General features: G+C 43.3%; 1 protein-coding gene across 9 annotated transcripts in view; it reads right to left on the bottom strand.

The window, feature by feature from the left end:
- Positions 1–2533: 2533 nt before the first annotated feature.
- Positions 2534–22138, bottom strand: part of LOC126266854 (mucin-5AC-like) — a 622221-nt gene continuing 602616 nt past the window's right edge. For all 9 annotated transcript variants that reach the window (XM_049971462.1, XM_049971464.1, XM_049971468.1 and 6 more), the window contains exon 5: positions 2534–3323. In XM_049971462.1, the coding sequence (XP_049827419.1) occupies positions 2714–3323 (610 nt within the window). In that variant the 3' untranslated portion in view covers positions 2534–2713. The remainder of the gene's footprint in view (positions 3324–22138) is intronic.

The following is a 22138-nucleotide window of genomic DNA, read 5'->3' on the forward strand; positions in this document are numbered from 1 at the left end:
CGTGGGAGAAACACCCATTCCCAAAATCCTTTCTGTTCCACTTCATCGTTCACTCAGTTTCTTGAAGTCTTTATCAGTAGCAGGAACCTGTTTCTCAAATAATAGAGGACTTAGTAACATCTCCAGTATCCAGAAGACAGTTAATGATATATCTACTAATGCAACAATTTTGATTACCATTGACCTTGCATGCACTCATTACCCCTGTACATAATTCTTGCCAACCAGACTTTCTTCATTGTCCATTAATCTTAGCTGGTGAAGTCTCCCTAAATTTCATTTCTTCAGATCTCGATATATCAGAAAACGTCGACTTGGTAAATCTCTAAATTATTTTTATAGCTACCACTATCAACAATCTTATTGTTCGTCTTTACACTGACCACCCCAAGAATCTAACAATTTTTCTCCTCACTGGGAAAGAAAACATTTCGATGCTATCACAAGAACAATTGTAGCTTTAAAAAGAGACTCTCGAATCCTCCATCCAAACAAACTGTGAAAAAGTTGGTGGACAGCATGAAAAAGCCGTTGTAAATGTTGTGATTGGGAGCAAGAAACGTTTGATGCTGGAAGAACTTTGAGAGAATATTTTGAAACGTAGCTCTGTTAAATAACTACAATATCGCTCTCCACAGTAAATAATCAATCCTCTTCACCAAGCCTTACCAATGTATGAAATATGAAATTAGAATATTCAGTGGATCACCAGTGAAAATTTGATATCCTACTGAATTTTGTTTGGTATTTTGTTCTCCATCATGTATATTACGTGAAGTAATTTCGTTCCTTTTATACACACCTTTTGTGCATTTTATGTGAAACAAATTGTTATATTTTAAGAATTTCTTTACAGATTATCGTTATTGTATTGATTTTGTATCATAATAATGAGTTACTTATTATTTTCAGTTTAAAAAATAAATTATATGGAACAGTAAACTAAAAAACAAAAAGAAACAAGAATGTGAAATGTGAAACAATACTTTAAAATATGAAACAGGAATATCTAAAATAAATAATTAAAATAGTAATGATTCTTTAGATATTTTAATTATGTATGTTGGAAATACCCTGACAGCACACTGTCTACAGTATATTTTCCAAAAATGTTATGTTATAAACAAGCTTTATTACACACAGATATATTTGGCTTGAAAGGTTTATGATGAAACAAAAGTTTTCAGTTTTCTAAATTTATTAACGGTGGTGGGATATTTTGCGAAATTTAAAATCATTGCAAAAGTTGGTGATTCTGTTTTCAAGAAAGTTAATTACACATCAACTTTCACATGGGAACCTTTTTTTACATTTCATCGTTGTGAAGATATCCCATCGAAACTTAACACCCCAAATCACATTTTGGGATGTTCTGTTCTCCTTGAAAGTGAAATTTGGCACAAACAAAAGTTAGATATTGCATTACTTTTCCCCCCTCTATAAATCGCCAAGTTTCATCAAGTTCGTTTATTAGCACTTTGGAGTGTTTCCTTGTCAGTCACACACGTGATGCATTTCTATTAGTATAGGAACAATAACACATGACAGGATTACAACTAACATTTTAGTAGCAGTAACAAAGAGTCCAGCGTCGTGCAATCCTATATTGCAACAGACGTCATGCTTTCTGTATTTCACCCAATCAACAGCTTGAATGAAATGAATTTGAAAAAAAGTGCTACAATTTTTCTACTGGAGTCTTTATAGATTTTGGTCATTTACATGCTACTGGTAAATCCATGATCACTACGTGCACTATTGCTCACATTAAGAACAACGCTGGCTGAGAGGAGACAAGCTTGTTTTGCCAACATGTAGTAATGAGAGTTTCTATAGAATCGTATTACTGATTCCTCTGCTAACCTCTTCACCTATGAGTGACACTAGCACCAATTGTACTGAGTTATTGCTGAATTATTCCACTTTATTCCTTCCCCTACTGCTTTTAATCTCTATAGCTCGTTCAGGTACTCCTACACATACCATTCAGAGACTTTATACTTTTCTTCACTACAGTGTAACAACTGCTCTAATTTACATCAATGAGTTGTTCTACATCTACATCTACATCTACATCTACATCCATACTCCGCAGGCCACCTGAGTACTATTAGAGATGAACATGATTTCTGACTTCATCTTTAAGATTTGGTGGAAGAAGAAGCGTTAGGTTTTAATAGTTAATCGAGTTGAGTTTGTTACAAGCATTCGAAGAATGGGGTATGGTCGACCACTTCTTTTAAAGATAACTCTTTTAAAACAATAATCGTCACACTCACTCGAAGTTACTTAGAAAAAGCGTTCAAAACCTATATGTGGATGATGGGATGGATTTTTGAACCAGCGACCTAGCGATTACGAGTACTGCGTCTAAACCACAGTGTGAAATGTCTTGATACATTTATCAGGACTAGAGACAAATTTTTGTTAGGAATTCAAGTGACCAAAAGAAAGATAACTTAAAGGCATCAAAAGGTAGTAATACACGAGCAGGGGATTCTCTGAGACCAGTTTGTGTAAGGAAAACATAATGCACAATTGGACATAATAATTTATTTTTTTAATTATACAAATCAATGCATTAACAACGATTTCTGTTCTTGGCTGAGGCAGCTAACTAAATGAAATACAAGTGTCACAGTTAAGGTAGTTATTAGAACTGAGCCAGAATTACTCTCTGAAATATATTCTGATTTATCACCAGAAGTAGGGATCACCATGAAGTGTAAGGGCAAGAACCATAAAGGCACTTCTCCTCCTCTCGATTGAAGTAATATCCATAAATGCATTCGATGTGCGTCCACTTATTCGTTGGGAGACACTCATAGTAGCTGGAGCAGTCACTGGGATCTGGAACGATTTCCAGCGGGTTTGAACAATCGCCGCCAGTGGAGGGAGGAGTCGTGCTGGGCAAAGAGGACGTCAGTGAAGGCGTTGTTGGCACGTCCGGAGGTGTAGGCTGTGCTGTGCTGGAAGGGACCACGGTAGGGGGAGTGCCAGGCGTGTCTGGAGACGCTGTTGGCTGTGACGATCCTGTGGCTGACGACGTTGCTGGCGGTGTGTCTGCAGATGTAGACCCAGCTGTGCTGTCAGGTGTGGTGGGAGGTGTGCCAGACGTTGCGTCAGGGGACGGTGTTGTTGGTGACGAATCAGTGGGTGAAGGTGTAAGTGGGGTGTCCGAAGACGAGGGCTGTGTCGTGCTGGGAGGCACAGAGGAAGGGGTGCCAGACACCGTGACAGACGTCGTAGTCGGTGACGAACTTACATCTGAGGATGATGATGAAGGGCTCGTCGCTGTCGAATTTGTTGAGCTATCGCTGCATCTAAGAGAAAGGAAAAAAACTCATTAATGAAAAGAATTTCCTGCGGGAACAACAGGTGCAATTTAACGGCCACTGGAAGAGGATTATTTATCACCTGCAACTGTACCACTGCCAAGAAATAATTCAGGTATACTTATTTTTTTATTTTATAAGTAAGGGTTCTATAGGACCAAATTCAAGAGCAACCTTCTATGGTTATGAAATGAACCACAGCATTAAACTGACATCAGAAAAGTAATAATCTCAGTACATATAAGGCAGAGTCGATGTGTGTACATGTGAATGTTCCAGATCCCCTCCCAAACCCCTGGATCGATTTCAACCAAACTGCACACAGAAACAGCGTGTCTCACTTGTATCAGCACTGTTTATTACTTCAAAGCACAAATACGAGCGGAGATGTTGGCAAAAAGGTGTTTATCGGGCCCTGGCATATAGACTGCCCTATATGACATATATGTTATGTGACAATAGCATTTGTCTGCCTTATCGACCTGTATTGCAGGGCGGACTAAACGTTAGTGGCATAGAATGAGTTTCCAGCCCCTGGAATGTAGGTTGCCCTGCATGACACAGGTGTGTTGTAGTAGTGCTGGCCTGCCTTATTGATCTGCTTTGCACGGCAGCCTACACTTCAGGAGAAGAACAGGTTTTCAAGTCTCTAATGGTAAACTGACTTACATGACAGGTATCTGCCTGCTTCATCAACCTGTTGCTTACAGACCACACATGCAAATCGGCACTGATTGGGAAAGGTTGAGATGGCTAGAGAGACAGATGGAAAGGAAGAGGGTGTAGGAAGGGATGAACAGAAAAAGGGGAAAGGAAAGTAACAGAGAGAGCGGGAGTAGGAGGTGGATGGGGACAAGGAGCAGGAGGAGATGAAAAAGATGAAGTGGGTAGGAGGGGTTGTCGGGAGAGGGGCTGAGGGAGATAAATAGAAAGAGGGAGGCATAGAGAGTGACAGAAAAGGAGAAGGGGAGTAGGAGATGGACAGAGAGGGCGACGGAGAGAAAGTGGGAGACAGGAGGAGATGGGCAGAGAGAATAGGACGAAATGGCCAAGGAGGTGGGAAGATCAGAAGTGAGGGGACGTTGTAACACCATATCTCTAATGCCGTACTGACTGATTTTGCTTTTCTTTCATTTAATATTACATCGCTAAGCTTCTGTAAATGTGTTTGAGTGAATAGATAACACAGAATTGTATACTCCTTTCTTTGTACAAACTTTGATGTCATGGTTTGGTTCTAGGCAAAGTAGTGTATCTGCCACTTAAATTCTTTGTCTCATTTGGAGGAACCAAAACTTACTGTATATAATTGTAATTCTGTGTGAATAATTTTTTGTAGAAATGTCAATATGTGCAAATGTTCTGTTTTATTTATTGAATTTGTTTGCTGTTATGTAAACTGCTGATCCTCACTTAGGGTTCTTAGTTAGTTTCTATGTAAAAGGTGTTGTGATTCCCCTCGGGAACGGAACTGTGTAGCACGCGCAAATTGTGGTTGGCCTAGGTAGAAAAGATGGAACAAGAGTCAGTCGGGGGCGAGCCACCAGTCGGGGACGAGCTACCAAACTGTGCATTGCCATGTAAAAGATGAATATTGTGCTGGTTCCGAGAGAGGATATTTTCTGCTACTTTCCAATGCCTCGGATGGATGGATAAATAGCTGGAACGACTCTGGAAGTGGTATTCATCATCGCCACCACGAAAGGCCAGAGTCCAGCAGTTCTGTCTGCAAATCAGCCTACCGACTTTCAGTTGCCACCACATTGCGTAATCACTGTAAAGGAGTACTATAATAATGTACAGTGAAGGATCAGCTAATGGATGTGTTAGTGTGGTCAAATATAAGGTAATTTACGACTGAATTAATGTACCTACCTTGATTTTTCTCCTTATCATAACAACTCTCAGGTTCCTCTCCGTTTGAACTAAAGTGATTACCGAGTGTCCCTACTGAAATAACATTAAAGACCAGTGTTTTAGCTAATTAATGCCTCTTGAACATAGTAAAAAGGAAGTTAAAGTTAATAATGCTTGCTAAAAATAATTTTCCTAGTAAAACTGCTTATTAATGTGTTGTGGCCAACTTCAAATTAAGAGTTCTTAAGACTGAGGCTTATAAAGTTTTGCTTAGTAAATGATCACATTACTGCTTGTTGTAAATCGCAGAAGGTGAGTCAGTATCTTACATATATGTTAATTTTGTCTCTCAATGTAGTAAAAGTGGAAAACTGCAGTGTGTAACGTTATATACTCATGTTTGCTAAGTGTTTGTCTTCTTGTGTATTGGAAGTGCATATTAATAATATAACAGGATCCACAGTTTGCCGATTGTGATAATGCTAGGTAACAAATAATGGGAAGACCACTAATTATGAAAACCATTATTTCTTTATTGAAATGATAGTGAGAAGCAACCTGTTAGTGGATCCCAATTAACTTTCATTTTAAATAGTAAAGTAATTAATTGAGAGAGACTTAACCTATATCCAATTAACGATTCTGCAGTGGATAGTAATAATAACATTATAAAGACCATTCAGTTTGTGCAAGCCCTGAAAGTAATAGTGTGTTTCGGTATCTGTTATAATTTTGCAAATAGTTTGTGCTGCTATAACTGTTAGTTTCAATCTTACAGTAAACATATATATGTGTCAAGAGTTCACTGCACTCGTGTGTGACAAAGTATAGGTTGTGTTTATCCATTAACGTTATTAATAACTACACTCCTGGAAATGGAAAAAAGAACACATTGACACCGGTGTGTCAGACCCACCATACTTGTTCCGGACACTGCGAGAGGGCTGTACAAGCAATGATCACACGCACGGCACAGCGGACACACCAGGAACCGCGGTGTTGGCCGTCGAATGGCGCTAGCTGCGCAGCATTTGTGCACCGCCGCCGTCAGTGTCAGCCAGTTTGCCGTGGCATACGGAGCTCCATCGCAGTCTTTAACACTGGTAGCATGCCGCGACAGCGTGGACATGAACCGTATGTGCAGTTGACGGACTTTGAGCGAGGGCGTATAGTGGGAATGCGGGAGGCCGGGTGGACGTACCGCCAAATTGCTCAACATGTGGTGCGTGAGGTCTCCACAGTACATCGATGTTGTCGCCAGTGGTCGGCGGAAGGTGCACGTGCCTGTCGACCTGGGACCGGACCGCAGCGACGCACGGATGCACGCCAAGACCGTAGGATCCTACGCAGTGCCGTAGGGGACCGCACCGCCACTTCCCAGCAAATTAGGGACACTGTTGCTCCTGGGGTATCGGCGAGGACCATTCGCAACCGTCTCCATGAAACTGGGCTACGGTCCTGCACACCGTTAGGCCGTCTTCCGCTCACGCCCCAACATTGTGCAGCCCGCCTCCAGTGGTGTCGCGACAGGCGTGAATGGAGAGACGAATGGAGACGTGTCGTCTTCAGCGATGAGAGTCGCTTATGCCTTGGTGCCAATGATGGTCGTATGCGTGTTTGGCGCCGTTGGGGTGAGCGCCACAATCAGGACTGCATACGATCGAGGCACACAGGGCCAACACCCGGCATCATGGTGTGGGGAGCGATCTCCTACACTGGCCGTACACCTCTGGTGATCGTCGAGGGGCACTGAATAGTGCACGGTACATCCAAACCGTCATCGAACCCATCGTTCTACCATTCCTAGACCGGCAAGGGAACTTGCTGTTCCAACAGGACAGTGCACGTCCGCATGTATCCCGTGCCACCCAATGTGCTCTAGAAGGTGTAAGTCAACTACCCTGGCCAGCAAGATCTCCGGATCTGTCCCCCATTGAGCATGTTTGGGACTGGATAAAGCGTCGTCTCACGCGGTCTGCACGTCCAGCACAAACGCTGGTCCAACTGAGGCGCCAGGTGGAAATGGCATGGCAAACCGTTCCACAGGACTACATCCAGCATCTCTACGATCGCTTCCATGGGAGAATAGCAGCCTGCATTGCTGCGAAAGGTGGATATACACTGTACTAGTGCCGACATTGTGCATGCTCTGTTGCCTGTGTCTATGTGCCTGTGGTTCTGTCAGTGTGATCATGTGATGTGTCTGACCCCAGGAATGTGTCAATAAAGTTTCCCCTTCCTGGGACAATGAATTCACGGTGTTCTTATTTCAATTTCCAGGAGTGTATATTCTGGAACGAGAATGTTAATCATTCTCTTGCATAGTTAGGCTGGCGACCGTTTTCTTTATCCGTTGAACAGTGCAGATAGGCAAAATTTTGTTTGTTTCTGTTCAAATATTTACGTAATTCTAACTTTCATTTCCGATAAGCCACCTCAGTTAGGTACAACGCGGTCAACATAACAAAATTCCTCTCAGAGAATAACACTGATCTGTTGCTTTATACCATAATTGCTTTGAGAAGATAGGTTTATTTCATAATCTGCTAAAATTTACATTAAAGCTATCCAGTTGACATTCTACAAGTATATATTAGCTTAATGAAAAATATGACACTAGATTTAGCTTAATTTCTTTTGCAGGTCTCCCTGACAGAATAAAAGGTGTCCGTCATGAGCAAATTCTTCAGTTTGGCGTTGAAAGTGCGAGGATTACTGCTAAGATATATTACTTCTTGTGACAGCTTACTGAAAATGCATTCAGAGAAGTACTGCTCATCTGTGTGCATAGAAGGCAGTGGGCACAATCCAAATGCAGACTGGATTTCTGCCTAGTATTAAGTGAAAGGTGCTAATTGTTGGCAATAAGCTCATGCTACTAACAACAAATGTCACTGAAGAAAATATATATTCAGAGGCCAGTGTTAGAATTGCCAAACTCTAAGTGGTCAAGAGGTTCGCAAACTTACATCACCGTTTCTGAGTCTAAATTCCCAATATGTATGGGAAGATTTAGCTTAATGAACTGGATGGTCTGAAATAGTCTGAAAAGCTTGTGACGTTGTCGCGTCGTAGGTTGTGCTGAGAAATGACTGATCCGAAAAAAATCCACATATTGCGAAATTTCCGAGTCCATTGTCATTGGAGTTAGACAGAAAGCCCGTTGTGTGTGCAAATTCAAGTGGCCTGTCAAATACAGTTAACGTCAGCTGTTCTCACAGTGTAGATGATAGCATGTGAGACTGCTCAGCATTTGGCTCAGGTTCGTTCCTTCCTACCACCCCATGTCCAATTTTTGTATCGCTCTATTGTTCGGTTTTGGGAAACCAAACAAGAAACACACTTGGCTATCCCATTTCTGGGAGGTCACTTGAATTTGCGCGCACAGTGACCTGATTGGCTAACGTCAATACTGTTAGCTCTGAAAAGGCGCAATATATCTAAAAAAAATTCTGAATAACTATCTCTCAGCACAATCTTCCTTGCAACACCCTTACCAGCTTTTCAGACTTTTTCTGACCACCCTGTGTTACGGCATATGTCATAAGAGAATGGAAACAGGTAAAGTAGACTAATTTTCCTGTTGGACATCACTTATTACAGATACTGTTGAAATAGTGAATCAAGCAGCCTTCAGTTTTTGAGCAATATCCTGAACATAGATTTTCAATGATAGCTTATGACAAGATAGTGTCATAGCAAACAGAGTTATCTTAGGATCAGCTGTAATATGACAAGGCATGTCTATGCTACTATATAAAGACAAGTCATTGGTCAGTGCTGTTACCAAAAATCTCGAAAAGGTCTTGACCGATGTACTTGAGATTTTTAAATGATACGCTAATAAACGTTTGGATTGAATTAGGCTACACACTTATTTTTAAATATATGTGGTATAAGTACACTGGTGGGGAAAACTGCAACACCAGAATAGGTTGTGCTATACAGGGTGTTACAAAAATATTCATTTCAGTAACATGCAAAAATTTGAAGTAAATTGGTCAAGACCTTTTCCAGGCTTTCGGTGACAAATTTCCCCTTAATGTAGTACATGTATATTTATTTAGTATGCAGAAAATATGTTCGCTTTGTATGGCCAAATGTTGCCAGCCGCTATGGACGAGCGGTTATAGGCGATTTAGTCCAGAACCACGGTGCTGCTACAGTCGCAGGTTCGAATCCTGCCTCGGGCATGGGTGTGAGTGACGTCCTTAGGTTAGTTGGGTTGAAGTAGTTCTAAGTCTAGCGGACTGATGACCTCAGATGTTAAGTCCCATAACTGCTTAGAGCCATTTGAACCATATATATATATATATTCACATACACGTTTTTGAAAGGAACATTGCCTAGTGACAGCAACAAACTAAACGTAGGGTAAAATATAATAGGAGTGGTGTTTGTTGCAGGATTCTAGGAAATATGGAATTTTGTGCTAAGTTCCGATGGGACCAAACTGCTGATGTTATTGGTCCCTTTGCTTCCAAACTACTTAATATAACTCAAACTAACTTATGCTAAGGACAACACACACGTCCATGCCCAAGAGAGGACTTGAACGTCTGACAGGGGGGACAGGATTCTAGTACGAAACGTTTATGACATACTGTATTTTTAAAAGTTCCCACACTGACGCTTGAACAATACCTGTGGTAGCACACACTACAGAACAACACATGTGCGTACACGACTTATGCGGAATCTGACCAGTAACGAAACAAACTGACCATCACTGGTTGTGTTCAAAATGACCAGCAGCAGTGGAAATACACACTTCCAGTCTTGTACGGGACAGCTGCTTCTTGCTTGCAAGTATTTCGTAGGAGATTTCCAAGCAGGTTCAAGTAACATATCTATTAATGTCTGACTTAGTGCTTATGGGAATTGACACCACTAATCCTGGAGGGCTCTCCATAAATTCGTAAGACTATGAGGGGGTGGAAGTCTCTTCTGAACAACGTGTTGCAAGCCATCCCAGATATGCTCAATAATGTTCATGTCTAGGGAGTGTGGGGGCCATCGGAAGTGTTTAAACTCAGAAAAGTGTTCCTGGAACTACTCTGTAGCAATTCTGGACTGTGGGGTGCAATGGATATGAATGGATGCAGGTGATCAGACAGGATGCTGACGTACGTGTCACCTGTCAGATTTGTATCTAGACATATCAGGGGTCCCCATATCACTCCAACTGTACACACCCCACACAATTACAGAGCCTCCATGAGCTTGAACAATCCCCCGCTGACAAGCAAGGTGCATGGATTCATGAGGTTGTCTCTGTGCCCGTACACGTCCATCTGCTTGATAGAATTTGAAACGAGATTCATCCTATCAGGCAACACGTTTCCAGTCTTCACCATTCCAATGACAGTGTTGACAGGCCCAGACAATGTGTAAAGCTTTGTGTCACGCAGTCATCAAGGGTACACGAGTGGCCTTCGGATCTGAAATCCCATCAAGATGATGTTTCATTGAATGGTTCACACGCTGACACTTGTTGATGGCTCAGCACTAAAATATGCAGCAATTTGTGGAAGGGTTGCACTTCTGTCACGTTGAACGATTCTCTTCAATCGTCGTTGGCCCCGTTCTTGCAGGATATTTTAACGGCCTCAGAGATGTCAGAGATTTGATGTCTTACCAGATTCCTGATATTCATGGTACACTCATGAAATGGTTATACGGGAAAAACCCCACTTCATCACTACATCAGAAATGCTGTGCCCCATCGGTTGTGCGCCGACTATAACAACACATTCAAAGTCACTTAAAACTTGATAACCTGTCATTGCAGCAGTAGTAACCTATTTACCAAATGTGCCAGACACTTCTTTTGTATAGGCGTTGCCGACCTCAGTGCCGTGTTCTGTCTGTTTAGGCATATCTCTGTATTTGAATATGCATGGCTATACCAGTTTCTTTGGCGCTTCAGTGTGTTTTTATATGTGGCACCTTAATATTTACATACATCAGTGTGTGGACTGTGTTCCCAAAAACTTGTCACCACCTGATGTTTTCTGCATGGTTGTACTGCACCATTCAGTGGGCTATATCTTTCACTGTAGGCCAACCACTTTCCATCTATGTCCCCACACTTGTACACCTGACTTGTTTCACAGGGGAAAATAAACATTACTGCTCTCGCCACATACACTCCTGGAAATTGAAAAAAGAACACATTGACACCGGTGTGTCAGACCCACCATACTTGCACCGGACACTGCGAGAGGGCTGTACAAGCAATGATCACACGCACGGCACAGCGGACACACCAGGAACCACGGTGTTGGCCGTCGAATGGCGCTAGCTGCGCAGCATTTGTGCACCGCCGCCGTCAGTGTCAGCCAGTTTGCCGTGGCATACGGAGCTCCATCGCAGTCTTTAACACTGGTAGCATGCCGCGACAGCGTGGACGTGAATCGTATGTGCAGTTGACGGACTTTGAGCGAGGGCGTATAGTGGGCATGCGGGAGGCCGGGTGGACGTACCGCCGAATTGCTCAACACGTGGGGCGTGAGGTCTCCACAGTACATCGATGTTGTCGCCAGTGGTCGGCGGAAGGTGCACGTGCCCGTCGACCTGGGACCGGAGCGCAGCGACGCACAGATGCACGCCAAGACCGTAGGATCCTACGCAGTGGCGTAGGGGACCGCACCGCCCCTTCCCAGCAAATTAGGGACACTGTTGCTCCTGGGGTATCGGCGAGGACCATTCGCAACCGTCTCCGTGAAGCTGGGGTACGGTCCCGCACACCGTTAGGCCGTCTTCCGCTCACGCCCCAACATCATGCAGCCCGCCTCTAGTGGTGTCGCGACAGGCGTGAATGGAGGGACGAATGGAGACGTGTCGTCTTCAGCGATGAGAGTCGCTTCTGCCTTGGTACCAATGATGGTCGTATGCGTGTTTGGCGCCGTGCAGGTGAGCGCCACAATCAGGACTGCATACGACCGAGGCACACAGGGCCAACACCCGGCATCATGGTGTGGGGAGCGATCTCCTACACTGGCCGTACACCTCTGGTGATCGTCGAGGGGACACTGAATAGTGCACGGTACATCCATCCGTCATCGAACCCATCGTTCTACCATTCCTAGACCGGCAAGGGAACTTGCTGTTCCAACAGGACAATGCACGTCCGCATGTATCCCGTGCCACCCAACGTGCTCTAGAAGGTGTAAGTCAACTACCCTGGCCAGCAAGATCTCCGGATCTGTCCCCCATTGAGCATGTTTGGGACTGGATGAAGCGTCGTCTCACGCGGTCTGCACGTCCAGCACAAACGCTGGTCCAACTGAGGCGCCAGGTGGAAATGGCATGGCAAACCGTTCCACAGGACTACATCCAGCATCTCTACGATCGTCTCCATGGGAGAATAGCAGCCTGCATTGCTGCGAAAGGTGGATATACACTGTACTAGTGCCGACATTGTGCATGCTCTGTTGCCTGTGTCTATGTGCCTGTGGTTCTGTCAGTGCGATCATGTGATGTATCTGACCCCAGGAATGTGTCAATAAAGTTTCTCCTTCCTGGGACAATGAATTCACGGTGTTCTTATTTCAATTTCCAGGAGTGTATATTTGGAGATACTAACCAAACTAAAAACATACTGCTTTAATTATTAGTCTCGAAATGGCGTCAATACATATATAATATTGTTCAGTACACCGTCCTCAGTCGCCAATAGAAGTATCTGCAATGATATCATTAACACCATGCATGTAAAATATTAAAGGGAAAAGTGGTTATCAAAAATCACGAAAAGTTCTTGACTGATGTACTTCTAACTTTTCCACAATACTCTAATAAGTATTCAGACGGACATACGCTGCATATTTTTAATATATGTAATATGTAGATATGTAGTTAACTGATTAATTGGAAACTTTATTACCAAAGTACCGAACATTTCTTGATAGATTTACTTCTAATTTTTATATGATGTTCTAATGAACATTCGAGCAGATATAGGATATACATGTCTTAGTGTATATTATACATAAATATGTATGTGATGTATAAAGGAGAAAGTTGTTACCTAAGATCTCGAAACGTTCTTGATAGATTTACGTCAAAATTTTGCACGGTATAGTAATATGCATTCGGCAGAGAAAGCTATACATTTTTTAAACAACATACATATGTTCTGTTAAACCCAACTGCGAGAAAAAAATTCTGCACTTTGGTCTGCTGCAAAAATGGAAGATTTTGGTTTGTTTCCAGCAGTCAGTTTTGACTATGATAGCAGTGCATAGAGACCATTAGACAATCTGTTTCTCCAATATCTATTGTTTTTTTGTCATTATATATATTTTTGAACAAAAACTGTACACACAGCAAAGTTTTGTTTCGTTTTTTTCCTTGCGCCCTGTGTTCACAGAACCAAAGAAGTTGTATTTATGGCTTGTGATTAGAACAGTACTACAGAATCTGAATTTACAGTAACCATGAACAATACTCAAAGTCAGAGAAGGGTAGGAAGATGTGATAGAGGAGGGTGGAGGAAATGAACAGAGAGAGAGGAGGGGACATGCAGGAAGCTGGTGGAAGGTGTAGGAACGTATTGGACACGTGAACCAGGAAGAGGGGTGGTGGGGGAGGAGGACAGAGTGGCAGAAGGTTATGGACAATGGGAATGGGGAGGAAGCTGTGGTCAGGGAGAGGCGTGGATGAGAGAGGAGGTAAGAAGAGATGGAAAGACAGAGAGAGTGGGATGGAGCAGATGGTCAGAAAGAATTGGAAGATAAGGTGGACAGAGAGGTGAAGTAGATGTGGACACAGAAAGGGTGGAGGAGGAGGTGTGCGCAGTATATATGTCAATCGTGTATGCAAACGAAGCTGTGGTGAAAAGGCTAGTCATTACAACACATAAGAAAAAGCAGTGGCATCAGCATTGACTCCTGATTCACTCCTCTCTTGACTGTGCCCTAGTCAGATAGCACCTCATAACCGTTGTTATTATTGTGGTGAATGGCCTGTTGCAGTCTGTTGTTAATGAGAGAAACCAATTTCGAGCTACTGCTCTTTCACATTATGCTCCAAATTCTGTAGTATTATTTTGTAACCCATAAAATCAAATGTTGTTGTCTTCAGTCCAGAGACTGGTTTGATGCAGCTCTCCATGCATACAGTAAAGCTGCATGCTCTTGGGAAAAGTTATGGCTGTAGTTTCCCCTTGCTTTCAGCTGTTCGCAGTACCACCATAGCAAGGCCGTTTTGGTTATTGTTACAAGGCCAGATCAGTCAATCATCCAGACTGTTAGCCCTGCAACTACTGAAAAGGGTGCTGCCCCTCTTCAGAAACCATATGTTTGTCTGGCCTCTCAACTGATACCCCTCCGTTGCACCTATGGTATGGCCATCTGTATCGTTGAGGCACGCAAGCTTCCCCACCAGCAGCAAGGTCCATGGTTCATTGTTCATCGGGGGTGGGGGGGGGGGTGGGGGGGGGGGGAGAGGGATAAAATCAAAAGCCTTATGCAAATCAAAGAAGATGCCCAGCTTTGCAGCTTTTTGTTTAATGTGTCCAGTACTTGACAGAGAAAAGAGAACATTGCGTTTTCAGCTGATAAACCTCTTCTGAAAAGAAACTGTACGTTTGACAGCAAATTATGTGAACTGCAGTGATGAATTACCCTTATATATTCAGCCTTTTCAATAACTGTTGCAAACACCAGTGGAGTAGAAATGGATCTGAAGTTGTTTGCATTATTTTTTTCTCCTTTTTATAAAGCACTACTTTGATAGTTCAGGAAACTAACCATTCCAAAGGAATTATTAGAAATGTGGCTAAGTGCTGGGTTAACATATCCAGGACAGTGGAATCGTTCTAGAAACCGCATCCCATCCATTAGAGTCTTTAGCCTTCAGTAATGTAATTATTGACTCCGACTCTCCCTTGCCAGTATGACTAGATGTATTTCAGACGGAAGTTTTGGAGAGCCATTTCCTACTAGAGTTATACAATAGTGTGCTAAAGGTAAGGACAAAAGAAATCATCGCAAGACATGTCACAGTCAGATAACATAGCTCTATGAAACTTAGTCCATACATAGGATGAACTGGCACAGTGTAGAACAGAATATAGCTGAAAGAAAAATACCCATGAGCTGAACAGAAATGACACTTTTGTTCACAGACAATAATTACAATGAAATCAGTGATGGTCCACTGGACAATACCAAAGACATGGTTCTTAATCGGGTGTGTGTCCTCCCCCAGTAGATGAGTGGTCAGCGCGACAGACTGTCAATCCTAAGGGCCAAGATTCGATTCCCGGCTGGTTCAGAGATTTTCTCCACTCTGGGAATGGGTGTTGTGTTGTCGTAATCATCATCATTTCATCCCCACTGACGCGCAAGTCGCCGAAGTGGCGTCAAATCGAAAGACTTGCGCCAGGCGAGAGGTCTACCCGATTGGAGGCCCTAGTCATACGATTTTTATAGGGTGTGTTGTCACCACAGATAGCAATGCATGCTGTGCAACGTTCTCCCATGCTCACCATAAGGTTGGCTTGGAGTAGTTGTGGTAGGACATTCCAGTCCTCCACCAGTATGGTTGACAACTCTTGGCTGGTCGTTGATGCACTTGGAACTGCTGTAATACGTTTCCCCAAATTATTACACATGTGCTCGATGGGATTTAAGTAGGGGGATCTGGCAGGATAGTCGATTCGCTCGTTATCCTCTTCTTTCAAGGGCCCCTTCCAATCTCGCCACTTCCTCAACGATGGTGAGATGACGAGGACAAGACGAATACCCAGTCCCTGGGCGAAGAAAATCTCTGACCCACCAGTGAAACGAACCCATGACCCCGTGATCCAGAGGTAGCAAGACTAGCCACCAGACCACGAGATGCAAAAGCCTCCTCTAGTGCTGTTGGACGCAGTGGCTCATGTCATCCATAAAAATTAAGGCTGGGCCAAATGCACAGGTGAAAAAATGCACATCGCGAAGGGGTACAGTATCACAGTGACGTGACTCTGTTCAAGTATCGGCGATGGTGCCAAGAGCATAGAAACTGGAATGGTGTCGTATGCCCTTTTCGAATGAGAGCAGATTTAATCTGAGTGAGGACATACTCTGATATGTGGAGGGTTGGGAACACTTAATGAACTCAAGAACATTGTCAAACTCCTGGAAATTGAAATAAGAACACCGTGAATTCATTGTCCCAGGAAGGAGAAACTTTATTGACACATTCCTGGGGTCAGATACATCACACGATCACACTGACAGAACCACAGGCACATAGACACAGGCAACATAGCATGCACAATGTCGGCACTAGTACAGTGTATATCCACCTTTCGCAGCAATGCAGGCTGCTATTCTCCCATGGAGACGATCGTAGAGATGCTGGATGTAGTCCTGTGGAACGGTTTGCCATGCCATTTCCACCTGGCGCCTCAGTTGGGCCAGCGTTTGTGCTGGACGTGCAGACCGCGTGAGACGACGCTTTATCCAGTCCCAAACATGCTCAATGGGGGACAGATCCGGAGATCTTGCTGGCCAGGGTAGTTGACTTACACCTTCTAGAGCACGTTGGGTGGCACGGGATACATGCGGACGTGCATTGTCCTGTTGGAACAGCAAGTTCCCTTGCCGGTCTAGGAATGGTAGAACGATGGGTTCGATGACGGTTTGGATGTACCATGCACTATTCAGTGTCCCCTCGACGATCACCAGAGGTGTACGGCCAGTGTAGGAGATCGCTCCCCACACCATGATGCCGGGTGTTGGCTCTGTGTGCCTTGGTCGTATGCAGTCCAGATTGTGGCGCTCACCCCAACGGCGCCAAACACGCATACGACCATCATTGGCACCAAGGCAGAAGCGACTCTCATCGCTGAAGACGACACGTCTCCATTCGTCTCTCCATTCACGCCTGTCGCGACACCACTGGAGGCGGGCTGCACGATGTTGGGGCGTGAGCGGAAGACGGCCTAACGGTGTGCGGGACCGTAGCCCAGCTTCATGGAGACGGTTGCGAATGGTCCTCGCCGATACCCTAGGAGCAACAGTGTCCCTAATTTGCTGGGAAGTGGCGGTGCGGTCCCCTACGGCACTGCGTAGGATCCTACGGTCTTGGCGTGCATCCGTGCGTCGCTGCGGTCCGGTCCCAGGTCGACGGGCACGTGCACCTTCCGCCGACCACTGGCGACAACATCGATGTACTGTGGAGACCTTACGCCCCACATGTTGAGCAATTTGGCGGTACGTCCACCCGGCCTCCCGCATGCCCACTATACGCCCTCGCTCAAAGTCCGTCAACTGCACATACGGTTCCCATCCACGCTGTCGCGGCATGCTACCAGTGTTAAAGACTGCGATGGAGCTCCGTATGCCACAGCAAACTGGCTGACACTGATGGCGGCGGTGCACAAATGCTGCGCAGTTAGCGCTATTCGACGGCCAACACCGTGGTTCCTGGTGTGTCCGCTGTGCCATGCGTGTGATCATTGCTTGTACAGCCCCCTCGCAGTGTCCGGAGCAAGTATGGTGGGTCCGACACACCGGTGTCAATGTGTTCTTTTTTCCATTTCCAGGAGTGTATAATGTGGGGCAGTATAATGGTGCATGGGCATACTGACCCCAAATCCTTGAACAAAATACACTCGCAAGTCATCATTATTGTGCTAATGTACTCCTTACCTATGGGCATTTTGTCACGCGTGCATTCGGAATCCAGCAGTGGTGGAATGTATCATGGAGAAATATTACAGCAATGGTGTTACATGCTGCTATTCAAGTAGTACCATGTCCCAAACAAAGTATTATAATAGCCCATGGATGATATAAGAAAGCTCTTTAATGGCATTTAACCAGATCAAAATATTCAGACAACCCACTAGACGAAAAACATTTAGTACAGGTTCTTGTGTGACAATTATCTTAGTGTGTGCTTTGTGCTATTTATAATTCATGGGCTAATATGGATAATTTATTAACATTCATTGATGGGTTAGACACATTATATAAAGAAAGAGGACATTACAATCAGAGAGAAAACCAGAGTGCTTGAGTTAAATATCGAGAGATCAATGAGTGCAATAGCTATCCATCGAAATGTCAATGACGAAAAGGAAGAAATTTTAGTTACGTAGACTGAAGGCCCAATGTTTGGGTAAATAAAAAAATAAATACAAGAGGCAGTAATAATTCCCAGGTGTTTGTATCGAGTAACAAAAACATGAAGAACAATGGAACACTTCGTCTAACTCTAAACGTAATACACAAACGGGTATTTATCCTATAGAAGTGACTGAAAACACCCATCAGCCTGGAATGCATGTCAGGATATAATAAACCAATAGCAGGCCCATACACCAAACGATTTGTACCTTTTACTTAAATAGTATCCAGAAGAGAGTGACTATTACAAGAGGATAAAAGAAAAGAGGTTGAACAAGTGAAACCATCAAAAAGAGAAAATGTGTGGGGAAAGAGAGTAATGAGCACAGAGATTGAGGAAAGAAAATTTCATTAGAATCACAGGAATACCTCAAAACAAATGGAAATAGAAATCTGGGTCATATTCTGTCAGTGACAAGAATGTGCATTATAGAAATCAATGGCAGCAAGGGAAAATAAATCTGACAAAAGATCCCCTTATCTATAGAAGTAAATTATTTTAAATTTATGCAGACTTTGTTAGTGGTCCCTAATGTCACCTTATACCTTAGGTATATATTGGTTAGTAATGTACAATGCAAAAATGGACTTCGACAGTAAATTATTATTGCACTGGGATTACGATTTTCAGAATTCTATAGTTAAATTTAAGGTGAATCTTGTAGGAAATAATACTGACTTATATTAAATACTGTACAGTTATTTGCTACAGCTAAAATAGTAAGTAACGAAGAACTATCACAAGACATTAATGTGTCAATCGAGCCAATTAGTTACAAAGCTCATGAATCATCTCTGTTAGCGAAGGAACAACAAAATTATTTGTATATTATTTTATTTAAGTGTAGGAGGGGTTTTCCTGAAAAGCCAGGCGTGAGTGGAAACTACATTTGTAGCTTTAAGAAAAAAATGACGAACCATTCTTGTCCTCTCAGACAAACTGAAGCTAAACGATGTCAAAGTTAGCGTAAGGAGGGCTATGCGTGAAGCGTTCAGTGAATTCGCAAGTAAAATTCTATGTACCGACTTCACAGAAAATCCTAGGAAGTTCTGGTCTTACGTTAAATCAGTAAGTGGCTCGAAACAGCTTATCCAGACACTCCGGGATAATGATGGCATTGAAACAGAGGATGACACGCATAAAGCTGAAATACTAAACACCTTTTTCCAAAGTTGTTTCACAGAGGAAGACCGCACTGCAGTTCCTTCTCTAAATCCTCGCACAAACGAGCAAATGGCTGACATCGAAACAAGTGTCCAAGGAATAGAAAAGTAACTGGAATCACTCAACAGAGGAAAGTCCACTGGCCCTGATGGGATACCACTTCGTTTCTACACAGGGTACGCAAAAGAACTTGCCCCCCTTCAACAGCTGTGTAAAGCAAACAAGTCTCTAGAGGAACGGAAGGTTCCAAATGATTGGAACAGAGCACAGGTAGTCCCAGTCTTCAAGAAGGGTCGTCGAGCAGATGCGCAAAACTATAGACCTATATCTCTGACGTCGATCTGTTGTAGAATTTTAAAACATGATTTTTGCTCGAGTAGCATGTCGTTTTTGGAAAACCAGAATCTACTCTGCAGGAATCAACATGGATTCCGGAAACAGCGATCGTGTGAGAGCCAACTCGCTTTATTTGTTCATGAGACCCAGAAAATGTTAGATACAGGCTCCCAGGTAGATGCTATTTTCCTTGACCTCCGCAAGGCGTTCGATACAATTCCGCACTGTCGCCTGGTAAACAAAGTAAGAGCCTACGGAATATCAGACCGCTGTGTGGCTGGATTGAAGAGTTTTTAGCAAACAGAACACAGCATGTTGTTATCAATGGAGAGACGTCTACAGACGTTAAAGTAACCTCTGGCTTGCCACAGGGGAGTGTTATGGGACCATTGCTTTTCACAATATATAGAAATGACCTAGTAGATAGTGTCAGCAGTTCCATGCGGCTTTTCTCGAATGATGCTATAGTATACAGAGAAGTTTCATCATTAGAAAATTGTAGGGAAATGCAGGAAGATCTGCAGCAGATAGGCACTTGGTGCAGTGGGTGGCAACTGACCCTTAACATAGACAATGTAATGTATTGCGAATACATAGAAAAAAGGATCCTTTATTGTATGATTATATGATAACGGAACAAACACTGGTAGCAGTTACTTCTGTAAAATATCTGGGAGTATGTGTGCGGAACGATTTGAAGTGGAATGATCATATAAAATTAATTGTTGGTAAGTCGAGAACCAGGTTGAGATTTATTGGGAGAGTCTTTAGAAAATGTAGTCCATCAACAAAGGAGGTGGCTTACAAAACACTCGATCGACCTATACCTGAGTATTGCCCATCAGTGAGGGATCCGTACCAGGTCGGGTTGACGGAGGAGATACAGAAGATCCAAAGAAGAGCGGCGCGTTTCGTCACAGGGTTATTTGGTAGGCGTGATAGCGTTACGGAGATGTTTAGCAAACACAAGTGGCAGACTCTGCAAGAGAGGCCCTCTGCATCGCAGTGTAGCTTACTGTCCAGGTTTCGAGAGGGTGCGTTTCTGGATGAGGTATCTAATATATTGCTTCCCCCTACTTATACCTCTACCACGGCCAATTTTTCTCGAGAGCATGCAGCTTTACTGTATGAATAAATGATGATGTCGTCCTCTTGAGTAAAATATTCCGGAGGTAAAATAGTCCTCCATTCGGATCTCCAGACGGGGACTACTCAGGAGGACGTCGTTATCAGGAGGCGTTCTATGGATCGGAGTGTGGAATGTCAGATCCCTTAATTGGGCAGGTAGGTTAGAAAATTTAAAAAGGGAAATGGATAAGTTTAAGTTGGATGTAGTGGGAATTAGTGGAGTTCAGTGGCAGGAGGAACAAGGCTTTTGGTCAGGTGAATACACGGTTATAAGTACAAAATCAAATAGCTTTCATAATGAATGAAAAAATAGGAATGCTGCTAAGCTACTACAAACAGCACAGCGAACGCATTGTTGTGGCCAAGATAGACACGAAGCCTACGCTTACGATAGTAGTACAAGTCTATGTGCCAACTAGCTCTGCAGATGACGAAGAAATTGAAGAAATGTATGATGAAATAAAAGAAATTATTCAGATAGTGAAGGGAGACGAAAATTTAATAGTCATGGGTGGCTGGAATTCGGTCGTAGGAAAAGGGAGAGAAGGAAATTGTAGTAGGTGAATATGGATTGGGGCTAAGAAATGAAATAGGAAGCCGTCTGGTAGAATTTTGCACAGAGCATAACTTAATCATAGCTAACACTTGGGTCAAGAATCATCAAGAAGGTTGTATACATGAAAGAACCCTGGAAATACTAAAAGGTATCAGACAGATTATATAATGGTAAGACAGAGATTTAGGAACCAGATTTTAAATTGTAAGACATTTCCAGGGGCAGATGTGGACTATGACCACAATCTATTGGTTATGAACTGTAGATTAAAACTGAAGAAACTGCAAAAAGGTGGAAATTTCAGGAGATGGGACCTGGATAAACTGACTAAACCAGAGGTTGTAGAGAGTTTCGGGGAGAGCATAAGGGAACAATTGGCAGGAATGGGGGAAAGAAATACAATAGAAGACGAATGGGTAGCTCTGAGGGATGAAGTAGTGAAGGCAGCAGAGGATCAAGTAGGTAAAAAGACGAGGACTAGTAGAAAACCTTGGGTAACAGAGGAAATATTGAATTTAATTGATGAAAGGAGAAAATATAAAAATGCAGTAAATGAAGCAGGCAAAAATGAATACAAACTTCTCAAAAATGAGATCGACAGGAAGTACAAAATGAATAAGCAGGCATGGCTAGA

The sequence above is a fragment of the Schistocerca gregaria genome, chromosome 4 (genome assembly GCF_023897955.1).
Source record: "Schistocerca gregaria isolate iqSchGreg1 chromosome 4, iqSchGreg1.2, whole genome shotgun sequence".
Lineage (NCBI taxonomy): Eukaryota > Metazoa > Arthropoda > Insecta > Orthoptera > Acrididae > Schistocerca > Schistocerca gregaria.